Source organism: Rattus norvegicus, chromosome 3 (assembly GCF_036323735.1).
Source record: "Rattus norvegicus strain BN/NHsdMcwi chromosome 3, GRCr8, whole genome shotgun sequence".
NCBI classification, from domain to species: domain Eukaryota; kingdom Metazoa; phylum Chordata; class Mammalia; order Rodentia; family Muridae; genus Rattus; species Rattus norvegicus.
In genome coordinates this window covers 135650423-135673975 of record NC_086021.1, presented here as the reverse complement: position 1 = coordinate 135673975, position 23553 = coordinate 135650423, and the positions used below count along the sequence as shown (strand labels likewise).

The 23553-nt window shown below is 46.3% G+C and overlaps 1 protein-coding gene across 2 annotated transcripts in view; it reads right to left on the bottom strand.

The window, feature by feature from the left end:
* Positions 1 to 23553, bottom strand: part of Acoxl (acyl-CoA oxidase-like) — a 305952-nt gene that overhangs the window by 146316 nt on the left and 136083 nt on the right. For both annotated transcript variants that reach the window (NM_001106508.2, NM_001415677.1), the window contains 2 exons: positions 13348 to 13464; positions 5395 to 5548 (listed from right to left, as the gene is read on the bottom strand). In NM_001106508.2, coding sequence (NP_001099978.1) covers positions 5395 to 5548; positions 13348 to 13464 — 271 coding nt within the window. The remainder of the gene's footprint in view (positions 1 to 5394; positions 5549 to 13347; positions 13465 to 23553) is intronic.

Below are 23553 nucleotides of genomic sequence, written 5' to 3'. Positions count from 1 at the left end.
AGAGGTCTGCACCTTGATCTGAAGACCTCTAGGTGAAGACTAGCTTTTCTGCACCAGGTGGAGCTTGAGGTATAGGAGCCCTCAAAGCCCGCCTCCACTCCACAGTGACACTCTTCCACCCACAAGGCTGCCACACCTCCTAATAGTAGCACTTTCCATGGGCCAAGTGTCCTCAACCCACCATAGTTGGTTAAATTGTGTTACACATCCGTCATACGTGGTACCAGGCACTAACACTCACGTAAGTGAGATCCGAAGCATTGTCCTTATTGTCTCAGGGGCCAGAGCTTATCACACTTTAAACACACACAGTGCATGGCAAGAATGTGGCTCAGAAACCAGTCATTGCTTAGAAGCACGGGTGTAGCATCTATCTACTTCCTTCCTCGTGCTTTTCTATATTTCCAAAACCTTCTACAGTGGGTGTAGAGCAGGTATGCACTGCTTTCGCACTTGGGAAAAGAAACATAGCGCGTGTGGTTTTAAAACTGCTTCACTGAGGAAATGGCATGCCTTCCCTAGATGACACTCATTCTAGGTAACAGTGACAAACATGAAAGCCAGCAGTTAAGAGGGGGGCCTCTCATAAGTTAGGAGGACTGCTTGTAGTAAGAAAGAAGAAGTCAAGACTATTGCCAGAAAGGTTTATATCTTAGCACATGATATGATTTTTCCTCCTCTTCTCAAGTTTCCTGCTCCCATACTAGACATGACATCACATTTGTCATCCCCCTCAAATGAGCTGCCAGTGGGGCACTCGTGCTCTGAATATGACTGACATAAGGCCAACGCTGATGGTTTCTCTATAAAAAGTCATGATGACTCAGTCAGTAAAGTATCTGTTGTCTAAGCATGAGAACCTGACTTCAGATAGCCATCACCCAGGCAGAAAGCTATGTGTGGTGAATGCACCTGTGACCCCAGCCCTGGAGAGGTGAGGCAGGTGCAGCTGTGTATGGTGAATGCATCTGTAATCCCAGCCCTCGAGAGGTGAGACAGGTGCAGCTGTGTGTGGTAAATGCGCCCTGTAATCCCAGCCCTGGAGAGGTGAGGCAGGTACAGCTGTGTATGGTGAATGCATCTGTAATCCCAGCCCTAGAAAGGTGAGGCAGGTGCAGTTGTGTGTGGTGAATGCACCTGTAATCCCAGCCCTGGAGAGGTGAGGCAGGTGCAGCTGTGTGTGGTGACATGCACCTGTGATCCCAGCCCTGGAGAGGTGAGGCAGGTGCAGCTGTGTGTGGTGAATGCACCTGTAATCCCAGCCCTGGAGAGGTGAGGCAGGTGCAGCTGTGTGTGGTGAATGCACCTGTAATCCCAGTCTTGGAGAGATGATACAGGTGCAGCTGTGTGTGGTGAATGCACCTGTAATCCCAGCCCTGGAGAGGCAAGTGGATTTCTGGAGTTTACTGACCAGCCTATCTACCAAATCAGTGATCTCCATGTTCAGAAAAAGATTCAGTCTCCAGAAATAAGGTGGGACACATGCTGGTGGCAGGACATAGAAAAATAAAGCTGGAACTGAACTGTAAGCCCCTTTCTCCTGTTTCTACTGCCTGCTGGAAGGTGCTGGAAGCTTCCAGAGGAGAAAAGTTGAAACCATAATTCCAACCTTCCATGCAAAATGCAATCACTGGAGCATTAGGGGCGTGACTGTTACAGGGGTAAATGACAGATACCTGAATAGATTTACGGCTATAGAGAGAATTCATGATTGGGACTTTAAACCTGTTCAAAAACTCGTGGCTAGGAAGTCATAGTCCCTGGGACACAGATGGGAGGATTCACTACTGCCGTTTTCATAAGTTGACATTCCATAATACTATCTTCTAAATATTTACATTTATACATAATAGATACATACTACTCTACTCTAAGCCTGGATCACTGGATCTTGCAGTGAAAGAGACTTGTGGCTTCTCTAGCCATGACTGACAAGCACGTAGCCATAAATATTTATATCATTTATTCAAGCTCAGAGACTACTCAGAAGAGGTGGTAGAAAGAATAGAAGAGCCAGGTGTTGGAAAGAAGGGCTACAAAAACACTGTTTTCGGAGTGTGACACAGAATTCATGAATGCAGGGTAGCAGAGATCGCCTGCAATGCGCCTGAACAAAGCTGGGTTTGTCAGTAGTCACCCATGGATGGGGAGGACTCAGAGGCCCCTCCATCCCTGGAGAACTATTGATCATTGATGGATGTTGGAGTAGGAGACATCGTGACCTTCAGTCGTATACCCTCCAGGCTCCAAAGTATACTTCTGCAACCACAGTTGTACAGGTAGCCTTGCTTAAACTTGTTGGGTCACAAAATAAAACAAAAGATATAAATGTAGAAAAGGGGGTTGTAGGAAAGAGGCAAAACGAGCAGCGATGGGAAGGAGGGAGAATACGGCAAGGGTAAGAATAATTAGATGCATCATAGCCATATACAAAGGTGTTGAAAGGAAATTTAACTAACAAAAGGCGAGGGTAGGGATTGAGGAAGACATCCAACATCAACCAGTAGCTTCTACACGCACACACATGAGCAAACCCACACACTCCCAAATCCCTTAAGTATCTGAGGTAAAATAACAACTACGCACAGAAAGGTGAGAGGGGACAAGTTTCACAAAGTTGTAAGAACGAGAGAAAGTGGATACGCAGGACACCCACCCACTCCTTTCATCACTCACTCCCCTCTGTCCGTCAGTCCCTCTGTCCACAGGTCTATCAGTTGGTCCCTGCTTAGTCCTTAGCCACTTTGCATGCTGCACACCCTAGAAGTACACACTTGGTTTTCGTTCACCCCTGATCCTGGCACAGAGGTCCTGGAGAAATGACACAGGGTACAATGATTATCTACCTCCAGCTCACAGCACAAGTCTCCTAAAACCTGTGACTTCCCAAACGTTTGGTCTCCTTGATGCAAATATCCCAAATTCCATGGGACTTCCTGGCCACTGAAGCATGTTTTATCTTCATGAGGTAACTCCTAAATAGGGTCTTAGCCAGCTTCAGGATGAGGGAGAGAGGTCAGTAGCCAGAAAGACCAAGCATGATTCAAAGCTTACAATTTCATCTGTACTCTATCAAGAAAACCTTTCACAATCCCAAATGCTTTTAACAGCCCCGTCACTTCAATCCCAGTGCATTAGGGAGCCAAGGCCCAACGTGTTTTAGTGAAAACAGACTACATTCAAACACAGAGAGGGTAAGCCAAAGGAGGAATGCAAGATGGTTGGAAGATCACAGGTGGATGAGAGGGCCTTTGAGGTATCTCTCAGAGGGACACCGTCTAAGCCAGCTGTGCCTGACCATCCCTGTGAACAGCCTCCCATCACTGCCTGATCCCTTCAGATTCTACCTCCCACCTCTTCACCCAGCCTTGCTCTGGAATCCTGAGTTCTGTTCCCAGAGGCTGCCACCCTCCTCTCTGAAGGGAAAGCAAGCTCTAACGGGGAAAGCGGTCTTTTGATTTGTTGGGTCTCTAAGAAAAGTCAGAACAAGCCACTGCCCTGGCTATCCTGGAGGATCTGGCACAGGAGGACTCACTCCAATGTCAGAGGTCATTGTTCCTCCTTCACCCTTCCCCAGGGGTCTCCCACAAAACATCCTGCTGAGAGGACACACGAATACACTGGGCACACTTCTACTTAGCCACTCTGGCTTTCTGATGAGCCAGCAATTCTATCCTCTTCCATTTATCTCTCCACAGGGTTCCCCAACTCCAGGGAACAGCATTTCCAAACATCCTTCCCCTTTGATTTTCTAGAACTGTCCTTGACTTTCTCTTGACCCTTTCTCTATTAAAGCTACAACTTTTCTTCCTTCTTTTTAGATACAGATATTTTAGGCAATATTCAAGTAAATTCAGCATCAGATTTAGATCAAACGTCCATTAAGTGTTTCCCTTCCCTCTTTTCTGGAAAGTGTCCTTTGGGAGCTGCAGGAACTATTGAATTCAGACTATGTGTGGCTGAAATGTTACATTTCCAGAGGTTATCAATATTGTTTTTCCATTTGAGCTGAACCCTGATTACTGCCACAGCCAATGTCTAACCACTGAGTCACAGACCCACAACACCATATCCACATATCGTGCGCGTGCGCACACACACACACACACACACACACACACACACACACACACACACACCGTGTTGGCTCTCCTTTTTTACTGCCTTTGTCTAATACAGTTTTCTTGAATCCTACTCAGCTCTCAGAATTGTGGGAGAACCTGATACAGACCCCATTCTATTCTGTACATGTTTCTCCAAACTGAACACTCCTTTCCGGAGAAAGGAGGTTCATAAGACTCAGAAGCTCCAAACCTTGCCAGGCCCAGAAAGTGAACAAAAGCTCACAGCTCACAAGATCCTGCTCTAAAGTGATAAAAGTAAAAGGCAGTTACTGGGGAGAGGAGACTTTTTTGGAGAGGGTTGCATGAAAACTGTGCGGGGTAGTGGGGGGTGGGGACCCCAGAGATTCAATTTTCATGGATGTCACCCATACCCAGGGAATGGGGGAGGGTGGGTCAGGGAGGGCAGAGGAGGGATAGAGAGAAATATACCAAGACAGAAGCAAGGGTTGCACAATTAGCAAGAATTGTGTACAAACTAAACATTACTGTGGGACTATGCATTTGCTATGTAGCATGAAGACCTGAACTCAAATCCCAGAACTCACACAATCCCAGGCATGTTAGCACACATCCGGAATCCAGTGGTGAGCTTTTCAGTGATGTGGATGCCTTTGCCACCCGTGCTTCTCTAGATAACCACAGCAGACTCACTCACTGGCTCACCAAGCTGGACTTGGGCAGAACAGTCTCTTTGGTCCATCATCCATGCCTATCTGGGACAAACAGATCCCAGGAACAAGCAACACAGTGCAGCTATTCTCTGAGCCCCCTCGACTCCCAGAGACGCACATTGCACTATCTCACCCCCAATGCCCCTTACGTCACAGTCCAGGCTAAGATCTAGAGCTGGGGACACTGCTGCAGCCTGTAAATGCTCTGTTTCTTTCTTCCTGGAGCTGGGGACAGTCATTTCCTGTGTTCTCCCCATGGGACTTAATCCTGGGGCAGAACTTTGATCATCTGAATCTTCAGTAGCCATTTCCTATCCTGTCACCACAACCTTCAAGTTCAATGACATTTGCCAGCGATCTTCATGGCCAGCTATAGCATGCCAAGCATTTCCCCATCAGTGCTTGCAACACCATATAAGATGGTAAGCACAGGTCACAGGCTAATATTAAGTACCCAGAGTATGGTAGCAGTGACAGTGTCCTTAAGATTCAAAGACTTGCTTTGGTCCAACACATCCCGCTCCCTGACACACACTGTACGGTGCAGAACCCTGCAGATCTGGTGACCACCGGGCAGGCCTGCTATCTTAGGGGCTCACCATGCCTCCAGTGCATTCACGACAGTCCTGTAGGCAGCGGACAGTCTCCCAAGTGCTGTAGGCTTTCAGCCCAGCCATCAGTGCCTGTAGCGAGCGTCTGTTGATGAGCTCCCTTCCCTGGAGGATGTCTTCATCCAAGATGTGGCCTGCATGCCTGTAAGGCAAAGTAGAGATGTGTGGTGGATGTGGTAGTGTGTCAAACCCATGTGAAAGAAGCATCAATGAACCCCAGTTATTACCCAGGATCCTCTACAAAACTCTTCAGGCACTGCCTCTGAGCCTGCAACCACCGGTCTCTACTTGTCCCCATTTGAAGGCTCTCCTTTACTTCTGCCCAGGTTTGCCTTTCTGCAGTCAATTCCTAAGCTCCATTGCTAATGCTGGCCTCCCTCTCTGCACCATGCTTCTCTCTCTTCTTCTCTGCCTATACATAGGTCTGGTTCTACATTATTTTCCAAAAGTTTTGCATACCTTGTGAATGTGCCACTCATTTAAAGTCCCCCCCCTTCCGGAATTCTGGATTGTATAGTACTATAGTAGAGTGATGATCCCCAAAGAAGGGTATATTCCTACCTCTGGAACCTGTGCATAAGTCATCTCACGTGGCAAGGGGACTTGGGAGATGTGATTAGAGACCTGGGGTACACAGCTGGGCTAATGCAAACAGAAGTGTCTGTGTACGAGAGGGAATCAGACAGAGCAGAGGAGGGAAGGAGGAGTCAGAGAGGCAGCACTAGGAAGCGAGTGGGCATTGCTGGCTTCGAGGCTGGAAGGAGGGAGCAGGACAAGTGGCCCCAAGAAGCTTTAAAAAGCTCAAGGATGTGGGTTCTCCCTAAATCCTTCCAAAGAGAGGTAGACTTGTGATTCCCTGATTTTAAGCATCCCCAGCTCCCAGAACTGTAAAGCACAGCTCTGTGCTGCTTTAGGACACCAAGTCTATGGATTCCACAGTCTGACTTAAGTGTGGTCGACTAGGATCTGAAAATACTCAATGGAAGATTCCAAAACCAAACAATCTGTAGGTTTCAAACTGAACACGTCTCTGGGCAGCTAAAACCTCCCAGCATCTCTCTGCCCCTTATCTGGAACACAAATGATCTCTCACACACTGTCCATACCGTATCCATCCCAACCACTCACTAGAGCCTCGTAGGAGTCTTAGTTATCCAACTGCCCGTTGTCCTGTGTTGGTGCTTATATGCAGGTAACCTTTGCCCGACACTGTATGCAATGCCTGTTTCATCCCTCACCTGCTCGCCTCACAGGCACTGCACCAACTCACATCGTAAGAACTGCAGGAGCAGTACAATCAGGCATTGAAAGACATTGGCCATATCCACAGAACATCTTCACAATACATAGCTATAATTGTATTATTTTATTATTGGTTATCGTGGTTAATTTCTTACCTAATTTTATGAATTACATAAATGTATTATAGGCATTATAGATAAATATAGTTTTATGGAGACGTATAGTATATGTAGAGTTTGCTATCATTCATGGCTCTAGGCATCCACTGGGCATTGGAATGGACTCCCAGAGATAGGCATAGTTGAGCAGTAGCCGGAAGCGAATGCAGATTATGACTAATTCCTTCTCTAAAATGATTTTTACCAGTTTTTTTACTTTTCAACTATCTGTGGGTTCAACTACTGTACCCTGTCATGTTTGGTGGTCTCCCACTGTGGGTCCTCCTATCTCCTCAAAAGGCCATAGTTAAAGAAGGCCAGGTTTTCTTTCTCTTTCTTCTTTAAATATCTTCACTGTGGTCTCATCTTCAGTTTCTTTTACAAAAACAAGTTACTGCCCAGCAGTTTACTAGACAGATACAGACACCCATAGGCAAACAGTGGACTGAGTTTGGGGACTCTTAGGGAATAACAGAAGGAAGGATTGCAGCCTCAAGGGAGATAGGAACTCCACAAGAAGACCAACAGAGTTAACTAACCTGGGCCCTTGGGGCTTTTACAGACTGAACCAACAACCAAAGAACATACATGGGCTGGGCCTAGGCCTTCCTGCACATATGTAGCAGATGTGCAGCTTGGTCTTCATGTGGGTTTGAACAACTGGAGCAGAGGCTGTTCCAAAAGCTATTGCCTGTCTGTGGGATATGTTCTCCTAACTGGGTTGCCTTGTCTGGACTCAGTGGGAGAGGATGCACTTTGCCTCACAGAGACTTGATGTGCCAGGGAGGAGGGGATACCCAGGGAGCCCTTACCCATTGAGAGGATATGGGAGGGGGGATGGAAAGGATTGTGGGAGGAGGAGGTGACAGGAAAGGGGTAGAGGGCAGGATGTAAAGTGAATAAGTAAAAAAAGTAAGAATAAATATAAAAACTAAAAAAGAATTAAAAACAGGTTACTGTATAACTGAAGGCGAGTGTGAAGCTTTGCTGAACCGTCTTTATTCAGCCAAACTCTAGGATACAGAAAAAGCCTTAGACATGGGCATTAAAGTCAAGGGAGGCCAAGATGCTAAGTGTAGAACAGTACTAGGATCTAAAACTCACTGAAGTTTTCAGACTAGTACTTTGAAGTATGATCACATGGTTTAGATCCAGTTTGGGATATTAATTAGTATTGTCTCTATTCATTAACTTTTAATGGGGGGGAATTTATGAGCTCTGATGAGAAACTAGATATCCACTATTGACTTTTAAACTATGTTCTAGTTCGCTTTCTGCTGCTGGGATGAACACCATGAACAAAAGTAACTTGGGGAAGAAAGGGTTTACTTGGCTAACACCTCCAGAGAACAATCCATCATCTCGTGAGTCAGAGCAGGGACTCTAAGCGGGAACCCGAAGCAGAAAAACCACGAAGGACGCTGTGTACTGGTGCTCACCTGCCACTGCTCAGCCACTTTCCTTATGTAATGCAGGAGAGGCTGCCCAGGGGGTGACACGCCCGCAGTGGGCTGGACCCTTCCACATTAGTCATCACAGTGCTCCCACAGGACAGTCTGATCTGGGCAATTAACCAGCACAGACTACATTAATTTTAGTGATCGTTCTAGGCCTTAAAATATATATTTTGGCTATCATATTTCCCTCAAAAAATATTGTGTCGCTGTGAGGGTGATGCGGGAATGTTTTCCTTATAGAGCACTTTCATTTCATTTTCCCATCCATTACACTACCCAGATTGCTTATACATAAAGAGAGAGCCAGGGATAATGTATACTGAGAGGTAGAGCTTCTACACACGTCATAAGCTCCATTACTGGTTTCATCTTAAAGCTTTTTTTCTTATCAACATTATTGGGGAATAATTTAAAACAAGCCTTTTAAACAGATCTGATGGCTGTATATTCTAACGAGACTGTCAAGCCACCAAACACTTTCAACAGCACCGCAAAATTACCTACACATTTCTGCAGTCTATCCCTCCCTCCAGCCCCATCCCAAGGTCACCATGGACAGGTTCTTTGCCACTCATTATAGACTTACTTTTTTTTTTTTTAATTTTTTTTTTATTTATTCATTTATTATATATAAGTACACTGTAGCTGTCTTCAGACACACCAGAAGAGGGCATCAGATCTCTTTACAGATGGTTGTGAGCCACCATGTGGTTGCTGGGAATTGAACTCATGACCTCTGGAAGAGCAGTCGGGTGCTCTTAACCGCTGAGCCATCTCTCCAGCCCTATAGACTTACTTTTATAGGACTGTATCGCACGTGTTGTGCTTTCCTTATATAAATTAGTGCTTTGCCTTGAGAGCCATCCTTGTTACAACACTGACTAGTCACTGCTATTCTCTCCTGACAATTACTATTCCATTTTATGTAGTGCATATACTACCCTTTGGTTGTGTGTTTGCTTATTAATGAACACTTCATTTATTTCCTGTTTGGCACTATTACAGATAAAGTGGCTGTGAAATTTTATGTGTACACCGTAAAGCAGGCACATGGCTTCTTTTCTCTCAGGTAAATATGTAGCAAGGGAATGGCTAGCTAGTGTTGGGTGCAGAGACAGGCAGATTCCCCAGGCTTGCTGGCCAGACAGCCTAGCTTGAATCCCCAGGACCCATGTTAAAAAGTAAAACATAGCAAAGGCATATGTGCCTGCAACCTCAGTGTTGGAGGGAGAGGCAGAAGATCCCTAGAGCTTACTGGCCAGCCTGCCTACCCCAAACAGCGAGTGAGCACCCTGTCCAGTGGAGGCTTTGTTTCAAGTAAATAAAGTGGACAGAGATAGAAAAAGTCACCCAATGTGCCCCTCTGGCCTCTGTATTTAAAAGTGTGTGTGTGTGCGCATAGACACACACACACACACACACACACACACACACACACACACACACACACCAAACTTCTGCTCTGTTGAGGTATCTCAAGGTGTTGAAAGAGTCAGTGCATGAGAAATCTTAAGGCGGGGCCTGGTACACTATGAGCACGTGAGTATGCACTAGCAGTTATCTGAAGTGTGCCCTCACAGTGGGAAGATTTCTCTAGAGAATGACTAAATCCATCCGAAAGACAGCTACATGAGTGTTTCCACACCCTTTCCTCCACCACTGGTCTGGAACCCAGCCCAGACTGCTCGAGATGCCCGTTGGGTCATGAGTAAATAAGAGGCAGACCCAGACATTCTTTAGAGCTGGTGCACTACACATAGGATTTTTTAAAAGTTGTTAGTTTCTTTCTAAGCCAGGAGATTTCTTTTCAAAGCAAATCTCACTAGATAGTTCCAAAGGGAGGTCTCCATCCCCTGTTTCCCTGACCAGGAACTTCCGAACTTCACAACATGAAATCCCTCCTTCACAGACTATCAGGATAGTTTAAATGCAAAACTCTAACCAATGCCTTAGCCAAATGTGATGTCACTGAACAAGGTAACTTCATCCCCTTAGTTGAATCAACCTATGCAGAGTCAGGCACTGTGAGATATGAAGACACCAAATTAATGACCCGCAACTTCTCACACAAGTCAGGTCCTCAACCAAGAGTAACTGTGCAAGGATTCCAGGAGGTGGCTTGGAAGAGCTTTGTCTAAGAGACTGACAGCAAGAGTGTGGGGGATGAATGCAGCAGGTGCTGATGGGAGGGGGCTGGCAGGAGGTGTGTGAGCCCAGGGATGGAGCTTGGAGTCAGTAGACTCAACAGAAGAGAGGACAGGTAGACAGGGCCTGTGCCAGAGGGAAGACTTTCCACACAATACAACTTTAGCTTCTCTAGAACAGAAGATACTTGAGAGTCCCAGTGAGAACTCAGACTTTGTCTCAGGCAAGAGGCTGCTGGTGGTAAATTCAAATAGGTATAGGTCGGCCAAGCTGCCATGAACTGGAATGTGCTACTTCCTTAGAAGCTGAAGGAAGGGAAGCCCCTGAGGTTGACCTCTGACCTCCTCCTATGCACAACATACATGTGCTTGCACTCACACAACAAGCAGGCAACAGTCAAGAATTCAGAAGCCCATGGAGCAGTTGGGTTGGTGATGGGTTTGACAACACAGCACAGTACCACACCTGACACACAATAACGGCTCTGTGATTGGGTATCCATTTGTGTCAATCGCCTGCCATTTCCCACCTTGAATCCTAAAGTTAGAACTGAGGTTCATCTCTACTGGAGTGAATCACACCAAGCTACAGGAATAGAAATCAGAATGTGCATTGTCTTAGCTATGGTGATGAAGTGGGGTTCAACTTAAGGGACCCAGGGAGCTCACTGGGGTGACGAAAATGGTTTATACTTAGAATGTTTGCTACACAACAGTTCATATGTGCCCACACTCACTTAACTTCACACTACAATTTGTGCATTTTACTCTACCTAAATTCAGGGGAAAAGTAGCTTGGTCCTATGCTAGCCCAGCACGCACAGCAGCCATGGTTCAGTCCTGTACGCTGGTCAGTGTTTGTCAGCTGGAAAGAGAGACTACCTTCATCGAATTGACCTGTAGGCCAGGCTTTGGGCCACTTTCTTGATCGATCGCTGATGTGGGAGGGCCTAACCCACTGTGGGCGTCAGCCCTACTCAGCAAGTGATCCTGGGTTGTATAAGAAAGCAAGCTGACTAAGCCAGGGGGAGCGAGCCGGTAAGCAGTTCCTCCATAGTTTCTGCCTTGACTTACCTCAAGAATGGATAAGTATACAGACTTGTGAGCAAATGAATCTTTTCCTCCCAATTTGCTTTTGGTTACTGGTTTATCACAGAACAGCATGCTGGGACACCCCAGTACTGGGAGGAAGGTTCAGAAACTTCGACGTAACACATGTTGGGCGTGAGTGATTTCTGATTTCATCATGTAGCTTGGACTAAAACAGTGATTTTTCTTTTTCATTCTCGGTACTCCCCCTGCCTCGGGTTTTAAGAAGATCCCAGCCAGGCCCAAGGACTCTGGCACCACACAGGTCAGCAGCACATCAGACATGGCAGGGTCTAGCAGAGCAATCTTATAACCGGGCTCATTCGTCACCCTGTACGTTTTCCAACAAACATGGGCTGTAAGTTACCCAGGAGCTGACCTCGGCAGCCCCACTGTCCACATCCTCTTGGGTTCTGTGATCTTAGGCAAACCTGGAAGTTTCTTGTGTTTAGGACGGAGGGATTGCAGTGACGCACAACCCTGTCCCTGGGCTGGGAGACGAGCATCTGACAGCTCCATTCAAAGCCTGTGGAGAGGGCTGTAAAGGTGGCTCAGCCGCTCAGAGCACTCGCTGCTCTTCCAGAGGACCCAGGTTTGTTCCCAGTACTCATAATGGTTCAGAATATCTGTAACCGCGGTTTTGGTGTATCGCATGCCCTCTTCAGTCCCGTTTAGTTTCCAGGCACACATGTGGTGCACATACATACATGCAGGCTAATAGTCATACACATAAATTAAGGCAAAATGCTGTGAAGCCTGTGGTGAAGGTAACATGCAGTGCACTTACGGTGCCTTGACCATGACTTTATTCAGCACCGGCCTCTCCCTAACATGCATGCCTTGATCTGGCTGTTAGCTTCACTGTCCATTAGAAACTGTACCAGAAGGTGAAGGTATTAACTGTTCAAATCTGTCACTTTTTCTCTTCTACTTTTATTATTTTTTGCTTGTTTATTTTATTTTATGTGCCCTACTGCTTTGCCTACGTTCATATCTGTGCACCATGAGAGTGCCTTGTGACCACAGAGCTCACAGATCCCCTGAAACTGGGATCTAATAGGCTATGTGATAGACTATGAGACTTTTGGGGTTGAACTAAATGTATTTTGCATTATGTATGGCTTGGTATGGCCCCCACAGACTCATATGTTTGAATAAGCTTATGGGGGCCAGAAGTGGAATGCGGTGGTGTTAATATGCTTGGCCCTGGAAGTGGCACTATTAGGGGGTGTGGCCTTGTTGGAGTGGGTGTGGCCTTTTGGATAGGTGTGGCCTTGTTGGAGGAAGTGTGTCACTGTGTGTGTGTGATGGGAGGAGGGCTTTGAGATCCTCCTCCTAGCCATGTGGGAAACAGTCTTCTCCTGACTACCTTGGATGAAGATGTAGAACTCTCAGCTCCTCCAGCCCCATGCCTACCTGGATGCTGCCATGTTCCCACCTTGATAACAGACTGAACCTCTGAACCTGTAAGCCAGCCCCAATTACAGGTTGTCCACAATTACACAATTACATGGTGTCTGTCCACAGCATTAAAACATAACTAAGAGTTTCCTTAGCTCATAATGGTTATGAGCCACCATGTGAGTGGGACTCGAACCCAGATCCTCTGGAAGATCAGCCATGCTTTTAGTGCTGAGCCATCAGTACAGCTCCCATCTGTTGTTGTAGATCCATGAATTCTTGGTGGATTCCACACTCTGGACACTAAGTTAATTTGGGGTTTTGCCTTGCATTTGGGATCAGCTTCTCCCACCCCACCAAGGCCCTTTCCTGCTCACAGAAATGAGTCTTGTGTCTTACACCCCCTCCCCAAGGCTTCCTTGGAGAGAAGCATCCCCAGAGCCATCTCACCTGCTGGTGAAGGTCAGGGCCAGGGCTGTGGCCAGGTGAGACATCAGCCTCAGTGCCTGCATTTGGTGCTCAATGATCTTCACCTCTTCTTTGCCCTTGGGTCCAAACTGCCTTCGGCTAGAGAGAATAAATAACAAAAAACAAAACTTTTACCAAAATGCAGTAGGTGACTTCATTTTCATGGCTGCAAGTGGCAGTCAGCCGTTGGTATTTCAAATGCTGCAGGATATAGAAACCCAAGTCTCCTAAAATGTGTTTAAAACAGTCTAGCCTTCCGAGGAAAACCCAACAGAAAGTCTTTAGCTTCCCTAGACATTCACCTTCCCACGGTGGAATACGCGTAAGGCACCATATCTACCTAATGCATGGAGTAATTTGTACTCCTTAACATTTACATGACATCTTATAGCTGCAAGTGCCCCACGATCATTAATTATTCAGCTTTACTGGGTTTGTGACATAATTAATAGGACAGGAGCTGTAGCCTAGAACATATTTCAAAAGGACATTTGCAACAAGGAGGGTGGTGGTGGCCTCCACACTCCTGTCAGTTTGCAGGTAGATCATTACTCCCAGTGCTCCTGGCCCCCTGCAGTTCTGCAAGGAACAGTGTTCTCCACATCCTGAAGATTCTGTGCTTGTACCCGCAGCTTCAGGGCCCTCAGAGGCAGATGCATCTCATGTCTTTCCTCTAGAAGACGGGTGGGACTGTTTCTGCAGCAAACCTCATGAGCAAACCTGAAGATTTTGCCATAGATTGTGACCTAAAGCCACAGTTTGTGAGCAACCCAGAGCTGAAACAGAGCTTGCCCCCAAAAGTCTATGGCTCTGGAATTGGTGACATTCTGTCTTTAAACAGCCATAAGCTTGGTTTTGATTTTTTTAAAGTAATGTTTTACAGAAACATTATCATGTTGCACATACATGTACATGCACTTGCGTGTGTGTGTGTGTGTGTGTGTGTGTGTGTGTGTGTGTGTGTGTTCATTCTCAAACACACAAAGGAAACTTGTGTTGTAGACACTATTGAGCTGGGCAAACTCAAACCCTGCATCTCCATGTCTAATGTTCAACTCCTTTCATCTTTCTTAACTACAACAAATTTCTTTCTCTTGGGCTGCTTCCACTGCTGTGAGCAGCTTTCCTCGGCAGGCATCCCACAGCTCTGGCATCTCTAATATCTTAGGTTTTGCAAGGCTACTTCAACCTCACAGATTCTTGTTCCAATGTCTGGGATCCACACACAATCTTCTGGGCTTCTCAAAAGGGCTTGGGTCACTTCTCCAGTTCTGTCCTCAGTAGCACTCTAGACTCTGACTCTACTCCACTGCTGCTGCTGTTCTTGGTGGTCATCCCATGGTACTGGGGTCTTCTGCTGCAACTAGACTTCACCAGTAAATAGTACCTCATAAGTTCCCTTCATGGTGCCAAGCCTCAACCCCTTTGCATGACTCCTTCAGTCCTGGGTTATCAACTGCAACTGAGGCTGCACTTTCACCAATGGCCTTCCATGGCCTCTCACAGTGCCAAGCCTCAGCTTCTCTCCAGGACTCCCTCATGCCTTCAAAACCAGTACCACCTGGGTGACTCTTATACATTACCAAGTAGAGCTGCAGCATGAGGTACAAGCTTGGCAATCTCTGGAACACAGCTTCTTTGTGCTCTCAGAAAACACTTCCCAGATTTCACCTCAGTGATGCTGGTCTCTTCTTAATCACCACTAATTTCTTAGCTACAGCTGACCAGCATCAATTGCCCAGTAGTCCCTTCTACTCTTGACTCTAAAGTCAGAGCTGCCAAGTTCTGCTGCCTGCGGGGGCTAGAACATGACCACCTTGTTCTATTACATTATCAACAACTTTCTGTTTTCCAGTGGTTTCCATCACTGCCCATGCTTGGCTGTCCTGGAACTTGCTCTGTAGAGTGACCTTCAACTCAGAGATCTGCATGGCTCTCTTTCTGGAATGCTAGGATTAAATGGGTACATCACCACACCTGAACTTAAGCTCTTTTTTTCCCCCCTGGAATTTGCTCTCTAACAGGCTGGCTTTGAACTAAGTAATCTGCTGGCCTCTGTCTCCTGGGATTAAAGGCTTGTACTACCATGCCTGGACCTAAATTTAGCTGGGTGGGATGTTGCCCCAAGGTCACCACCCCCTTAATCTGTTTATTTCCTTAAACACAGGATTTAGCTCCATTGCACTGCCTGGTACCCTTTTACTCTTTGAACCAAACATTTTTTTTTAATTAACTTGAGTATTTCTTATATACATTTCGAGTGTTATTCCCTTTCCCGGTTTCCGGGCAAACATCCCCCTCCCCCCTCCCCTTCCTTATGGGTGTTCCCCTCCCAACCCTCCCCCCATTGCCGCCCTCCCCCCACCAGTCTAGTTCACTGGGGGTTCAGTCTTAGCAGGACCCAGGGCTTCCCCTTCCACTGGCGCTCTTACTAGGATATTCATTGCTACCTATGGGGTCAGAGTCCAGGGTCAGTCCATGTATAGTCTTTAGGTAGTGGCTTAGTCCCTGGAAGCTCTGGTTGCTTGACATTGTTGTACATATGGGGTCTCGAGCCCCTTCAAGCTCTTCCAGTCCTTTCTCTGATTCCTTCAACGGGGGTTCTATTCTCAGTTCAGTGGTATGCTGCTGGTATTCGCCTCAGTATTTGCTGTATTCTGGCTGTGTCTCTCAGGAGAGATCTACATCCGGCTCCTGTCGGTCTGCACTTCTTTGCTTCATCCATCTTGTCTAATTTGAACCAAACATTTTAAATTTTTTTTTTTTTTTTGGTTCTTTTTTTTGGAGCTGGGGACCGAACCCAGGGCCTTGCGTTTCCTAGGCAAGCGCTCTACCACTGAGCTAAATCCCCAACCCCTTAAATTTTTTCTTTTTAAGTTTGTATGCTTGATCAGAGTATTCTTCATAAGACTAAACCATAGAACAAAGTCTCTACTGGACTTTTTTGAGACTTCCTTTGTCAATGCAATTAGAATAAATCTCTTTACCTGAGTCTCACGTAGACTTTTCAGACAAGGACTATATGCAGCCACTTTCTTCACCAAAATACCACAAAAACAGTCTCTAGGTCACATACTAAAATCCTTCTCCACTGAAACCTCTTTGACCAAGTCTATACGTTCAAATCACTCCCAGCAACAGTCTTCCATATTCCTACTAGGATAGCCCATTAAGCCCCACTTAAAGCATTCCACTGCTTTTCAAGTCCCCAAATCCACATTCTTCCCAACAAAAGTAAGGTCAGGCCTATCACAGCAATATCCCACTCCCAGTACCAACTTCTGTCTTAGAGTTTTACTGCTGTGAACAGACACCATGACCAAGGCAACTCTGATAAAGGACAGCATTTAATTGGAACTGGCTTACAGGTTCAGAGGCTCAGTCCATTATTATCAAGGTGGGATCTAGGCAGACATGAAGCTGGAGGAGCTATGAGCTCTATATCTTCATCCAAGGCAGATAGAAGACTGTTCCCCATATGGCTAGGAAGAGGGTCTCAAAGTCCACTCCCACAGTAATACACGTCCTCCTACAGGGCCATCCCTATCGCAACAAGGCCACACCTCCTCATAGTGCTGCTTCCTGGGACAAGCATATACAAACCACCAAGAGCAAATTCTTCTTAGTTTTCCTGTTTGACACAGACTTTCTTCAACATAATCTATTTCAGTGTATTTTCATTTGTAACAAAAAGAAAGGTACCTTGACCATTTTAGTGCATAAGGCATCTAGAAGTCATAAGCTGGCTGTGTCACACAGGTGGGAGGGGATGAGGCAAACAAAACCAGGCACACACATAGGAGCAGCACTACAGCAGAGGGAGCAGACTTCCCTAGGCACAGTTTGACCCCTCCACAGGGTTGTCCCTGGAACACTCTCATCCCCTGCCCTGGGCCCCTTTCTCCCATATCATCTTCAACCAACCACAGCAGGGCGTGGCTTCAAATGAGAGGTTGAACAGCATGCAGGGCAACCTCTCAGCTTCTGCTGGATCGTAGTGAGACCAAAAACAGAAAGAAAAAAAAATCAAATTTCCAATAATGTTGTCATCATAATGTTAGGTTATCGCTATGGACTAAATTGTGTCCCCACAAAATTCATACACTGAAGCCCTAATTCCCCAGTCACTATTCAGAGATAGGGCTTTTAGGAAGTAATTAAGGTTAAATGAAGTCATAAGGGTGGGGTGCTAATCTGATTTACCCACTAAACCCTCCTTCAGCTCCTGTGTTGAAGGAAGGTCAGGTGAGGACACTCACGAAGACAGGTCATGGAAACAAACCACACATACACCAAATCTGGTTCTTGGAATTGTGGCATTCCAGACTCCAGAGCCACAAGAAGTAAGTGTCCGTTGTTTAAGTTACCCAGCCAATTGTGCTTCGTCACAGCAGCATAAATGGTTTCATGTAGTTACTTAAAAACCTTCTGTTTGTCCTTACTCTCTTCAGGTTTAATATTTATAATTATGCTATAGTTGTATTTATAATTATTGAAGCAAAATTTTGCCAACACTTGTATGGCCATATACAGGATACTCCTCTGGGAGGCAGCTGTGTCTGACCTGTGCCATCAGCACAGTAGATTCTGGGCATCTACCACGTTCAAGGTTAAGTTCCAGACATGAAGCTCAAAGTCCAGATCACAGAGAAGACCCAGGTAGGGCAACCCAGTCTTCTATCCCTGTCAATCACCAGTAATTCATCAAGGATTTTCTAAATATCATTTCAGAGTATTTTACTCACACAGAGACAGCAAAAGAAACCATCAATAATAAAATCATGATAACCACATATGGAACTTTCTGTTTCTTCATGAAAGTGTTTGTTTTGGCACAGCACAATATTGAGTGACTATTCACAGCAGATATATTGAATGAATCGGTTTTTCAAATGAGGAAATGCAGGCAGCCATGGCAGAGCAATCTGCTCAAGACCCTAGGGGACAGTTTTGGATACTAGATCAGGGTGTCAGTTAATAGTGATTGTCAACTTGGCAGGATCTAGAATCTCCTGGGAGTCAGGCCTCTGCCTATGTCTGTGCGAGATTATGTAGATTACGCTTACTGAGGTGGGCACCCCAAATGTGGGCAGCACCATTCCATGGGCGCGAAAAAGAGAAAGATGCAAGTAGTTACCATTTTCTGCTTCCATTACTGCAGAAACAATGTGACCAGCTTCCTCAAGCTCCCGCTGCCATACTGCCATATGGACCAGCACATGGACTGTGAGCTAAAATAAACCCTTCCAGGGAAGCCCCAGGGAATGGGTGGGTGACTCTAGAAGAGACTCCGAATGGTGGGTATGGTGCCTGAAGTGGCCACCACGTATAGCTGGTCAGAACTTCTAGCACAGAGATAAAGACAGCAACCCATCCACTAATCTTTGACCCAGTATGTGTCCTGCCTACAAGATGTATAGGGACAAAGATGAAGCGGAGACTGAGGGAATGGCTAGCCAATGACTGGCCCAAACTGAGACCCATCCCATGGGCAAGAACCAGACCCTGACACCATTAATGATACTCTGTTATGCTTGCAGACAGGAACCTAGCATAGTTGTCCTCTGAGAGGACAATCCCGCAGCCAATGGAAAGAGATGGGGAGACCCAAAACCAAACATTAGATGGAGCTTGGGGAGTCCTGTGGAAGAGTTGGGAGAAGGATTAAGGGACCCAAAGAGGATAGGGACTCCACAGAAAGACCTAGAGTCAACTAACATGGACCCTTGAGGTCTACCAGAGACTGAATCAACCATGGGCTGTACCTACTCCCCCACCTCCAACATATGTAGCAGATGTGCAGCTTGGCCTTCAGGAGGATCTCCCAACAACTGGAGTGAGGGCTGTCCTGAACCTGTGGATCCCATTCGCCTAACTGGGAGGCATTGTCTGGTCTCAGTGGAAGAGGATGGGCCTAGACCTACAGTGACTTGATGTGCCAGGGGGGTGATACCTAAGGGGGCCTCCCCCTTTTCAGGGGAGAAGGAGGGGATGGGAGGAGGAACTGTGTGAGGTGGGGGCTGGGAGAAGAGAGGAGCAGATACTGGGATATAAAGTGAATAAACAAATACATTAATGACAAATCCTTTCTTAAGTTCTTTTTGTTGGAGTGTTTTAATCACAGTAACAGAAAACAAAACTAATACAATTAGTTTCCCAATATAGGCATAATTTGTGATGGTCCCATTTGGATTTTGACCCTTTTTGGGTATAATTATGGTAATAAAAAAAGTCCATATGGCAGGGTTCAGAGTATATCTCATCATGTGAGGAGACTTAGCCAATTCCCTGCAGGACTGCTAGTTCATTTCATAAACGTGAGAGATTTCACAAGAATATATGCCCTCCCACCCTTCCTTGTAAAGCACTTCTAGCCATTCCCATGATAGGAAATGCAGGGGCTTATGGCCACCAAGCACCTTGCTCAGGGTATAGTTATCCCTGCACTAAGCCTTCAGAACTCAAGTCTATTCACTGAATTTAGCTTAGGGCTCAGGAAGCACTGGTTTTCTGGCCCGATTGTCTTAGTCAAAGTTCTATAGCTGTGAAGAGATGCCATGACCATGGCAACTCCAGGAAAAAAAGCACTTAATTGGTAATTATCACTGCCTCCTAACCTATTGATTAGTTCTTGACACATAGCCACACATAGGCATTCTGTCAGCATTTAAAATATAGTAGTCAGATGATTGGGAGTTTACTCCAAATGCCTCTGCCTGACATCCAGGAGTCCAACTTGGGCTTTGCTTGAATTCTCAAGGATGTTTCACACACTCTCTCTATCCAGGGCCTCTGTCCATGCAGGGTTCACTGCCTCCACTAGCCTCAAGCCCAACTGCCATATATCAAACTGGACTCACTTGTGGTGGCTCAGCCACATAGTCTATGGTGGTTTGAATAGGTATGACCCCCATAGATTCATGTATTTAAATGCTTGGCCACAGGGAAAGGCACTACTAGGTCATGTGACCGTGTTGGAGAAAATCTTGCCTTAGCTGAAGTGTGTCGCTTCAGGGGCAATCTTTGAGGTTTCCTATGCTCATGCTATGCCCAGTATGACAGTTCCTTTCTGCAACCAGTAGAACAAGATCTCAACTCTTTCTAGCACCATGTCTGCCTGTATGCTACCATGCTTCCTACCATGACAATAATGGACGGAACCTCTGAAACTGTAAGCCAGACCCAATGGAATGGTTTATTTTATAATAGTTGCCATGGTCATGGTGTCTCATCACAGCCACAAAACCCTAAGACAGGAGTTGGTACCAGGGACCAGAGTATTGCTGTGATAGGCCCGACCATGATTTTATTTGGAGGAATGTGGATTTGGGGATTTTGGTTTAGCAAACCAGTGGAATGGGTTAAGTGCTGCTTAATGGGCCCTACTAGTAGAAGCATAGAAGACAGTGATGCTGAGGGTGATTTGAACTGTAGGGGCCTGGCTCAAGAGGTTTCAGAGGAGAAGAATGGTGGTACACACATTTAATCTCAGCCCTCGGAATACAGAGGCATGCTGATCTCTGAGATCAAGGCCTAAGCTATAGAAAAGAGAAGCATCAACAACAGAAAGCTAGTGAAGATGTAATTGAACAAGGGGGCCATGTTCCAGCTCCAGCAAGAAGCTCTGCCTTAGAGTCAAGGGTATAAGAAAAGGACTATAGAATTCTCTGGCCCCCAGACTGAGGAAAGTCTCTGAGGCTAGGTGTATGGCAGGGGTGTCCTTTCAAGAAGCCATTGTGTGAAGCAATAAAGGTGAAGCCTGGACTGCCTTAGGGACCCCAAGAGGGGTGCCAAAGCCATGGGATACCTTCCAAGGAAACCTGCTCACAGGAAGTGGAAACATCCCAGGAGAAAGAAATGTGCTTGCTGTCAGCAATGCTGAAAGGAGTGGGAGATTTGTGCTGAGTCTGGACTTTGTCCAGCTGCTTCCGGTCCTGCTTTGGTCCAGTCCTTCCTTACTGTGCTCTTGTTCATGTGTTTCGAAACAGTAATGTATATCCTGTGCCATTATATGTTGGAAGTATGTGATCTGGTAAAGTGTAGGATTTTGATTTTATACAGGATTACAGTTAAGAGATTTCATGAATCGAACTTTAGACTTTTAAACATTATTGAGACTGTGATAGGCTATGGGGACTTTTGGAGATGGACTAAATGCATTTTGCACTATATTATGGTTACAAGCTTATGGGGGTCAGAAAGTGGATTGTGGTAGTTTGAATAGTGTTGTACTTTAAATGTAATTGGCCCCCATAGGCCCACAGGGAATGGGCACTAGAAGAAGGCGTGGCCTTGTCGGAGGAAGTGTGGTATTGCAGGAGGAAGTGTGTCACTGTTGGAGTGGGCTTTACAGTCTCCTATGCTCAAGCTATACCCGGTGCGGCTCACAGTCTCTTTCTGTTGCCTTTACATCAAGATGTAGAACTCTCAGCTCCTTCCGTGGCACTCTGCCTGCCTGCATTCTGCCATATTTCCTGTCATGACAATAACAGACTAATCCTCTGAAACTGTAGGCCATCTCTAATTAAATGTTTTCCTTTATGAGAGCTGCTGTGGTCAAGGTGTCTCTTCACAGCAATGAAGCCCAAACTAAGCCAAATTGGCATGGCTGCCATCAACTCACGTGTTTGCATGGTTAGCCCATAGGGAGTGACACTGTGGTGAGTATGGCCTTGTGGGAGTAGGTCTTGCCTTGAAGGAAGTATTTCACTGTGAGGGTGGGCTTTGAGATCTCCTGTGCTCAAGCTACACCCAGTGTGGAAGACAGTATCCTCTGATGCCTGTGGATCAAGATGGAGAGCTCTCAGCTCCTCCAGCACCTCTAGCCTGTATGCCGCCACGCTTCCTGCCATGGTAATGGACTGAACCTCAGAACATGTAAGCCAGCCCCAATTAAATGTTGTCCTTATAAGAGTTGTATGGTCATGATATCTCTTCACATCAATAAAGCCCTAATTAAGACACATTCCTCTCCAGCTGAGACTTTTCTGATATTTCTCCCTCTCTCTAATACGTCCCTTCAAAAACCCAAACAGAAGCAAACCAATAAAAGCAAAGTTGCCTCTCCTTAGAATGCCCTAAGTAATCTTCCTGTGTGCCCCCCACCAATGCCTGACACTGCATGCGTCTGTACTAACTGACTGCTCCTGATGCTTCTCCACTGGAGCCTTGCTGATCCTGAAGTGTTTGCCCCACCTCCCAGGGTGAGCTCATTCCTAAAGATAGCAAATGATGTCCCTATGACAACATCTTCCAAAGGCAAGCTAACAAATCCAAAGGCCCCAATACCTCCTTCACAAGGCTATCACAATGTAGGCCATTGTTACCCTGCACAAGTCACCCCAGGTGACATCAGGGCCAGTGTCAGACCAAGGAGAGACCCTCAGTGTCAGAAGCCTCCCAAAGTATCCATCTAGTCATTCCTAATCTGCGTGGTCTGCTTAGCCTGTGTAGCCTGTGTAGTCTGTGCTTTCCACTGGCACCCTCTACCTCCCGACCAATACTAGTGTTTTGTTTTATTTTTTCTGGAATGTTTGCTTATTAATAGTTGTTCCGGAGAAATAACTTTGACAATGGAGTACGGGTAGGAGCAGTAGACAGTTAAGATAGAAATTAATGTGAAGAATGGGAGAGGAGGAGAAAGGAAACCACCTCCAATCATGCAAACAGCCAAACTCTGACTTCCTTGTATGAGACCAGAAAAAAAAAATCCAGTGGATGAGCAGAAAGCAGGGCACACAACTCCTTCCCTCTGGCCTCAGATGCCGACAATCCCCAAAGCCCTGAAAGGGAGTTTCCATTGGCTTCTGACCTGTCTGATAGCCTATCTGGCTTTAGAGGTGGGAAATGTGACAATAAAGAATAACGACTCTTCTGCTCAGAGATGCCACCAGAGGTCAGCCCTAGGACTGCCACTATTAGCCCCAAGCAGTTGTCTGGCTGCAAGAGAGGCAGCAGAGACAGGGGATATCTAGACACCGGTCCTAGAAGGCATGGCCCACATGGCAACCTTGACTAGCTATCCGGCACTCACCATCTTGTTTATGCTCTCAGGACCCAGTCGGGCACACTGAAGGCTCCTTCCCTGGTTGCCAGCATCCTGGCATGCTGCCCTGAACACAGCTCCCAGGACTGTAATCCCTGCAGCTGGCCAGCAATTACTGCCTGCCAGACGTTTTTATTGTTCCA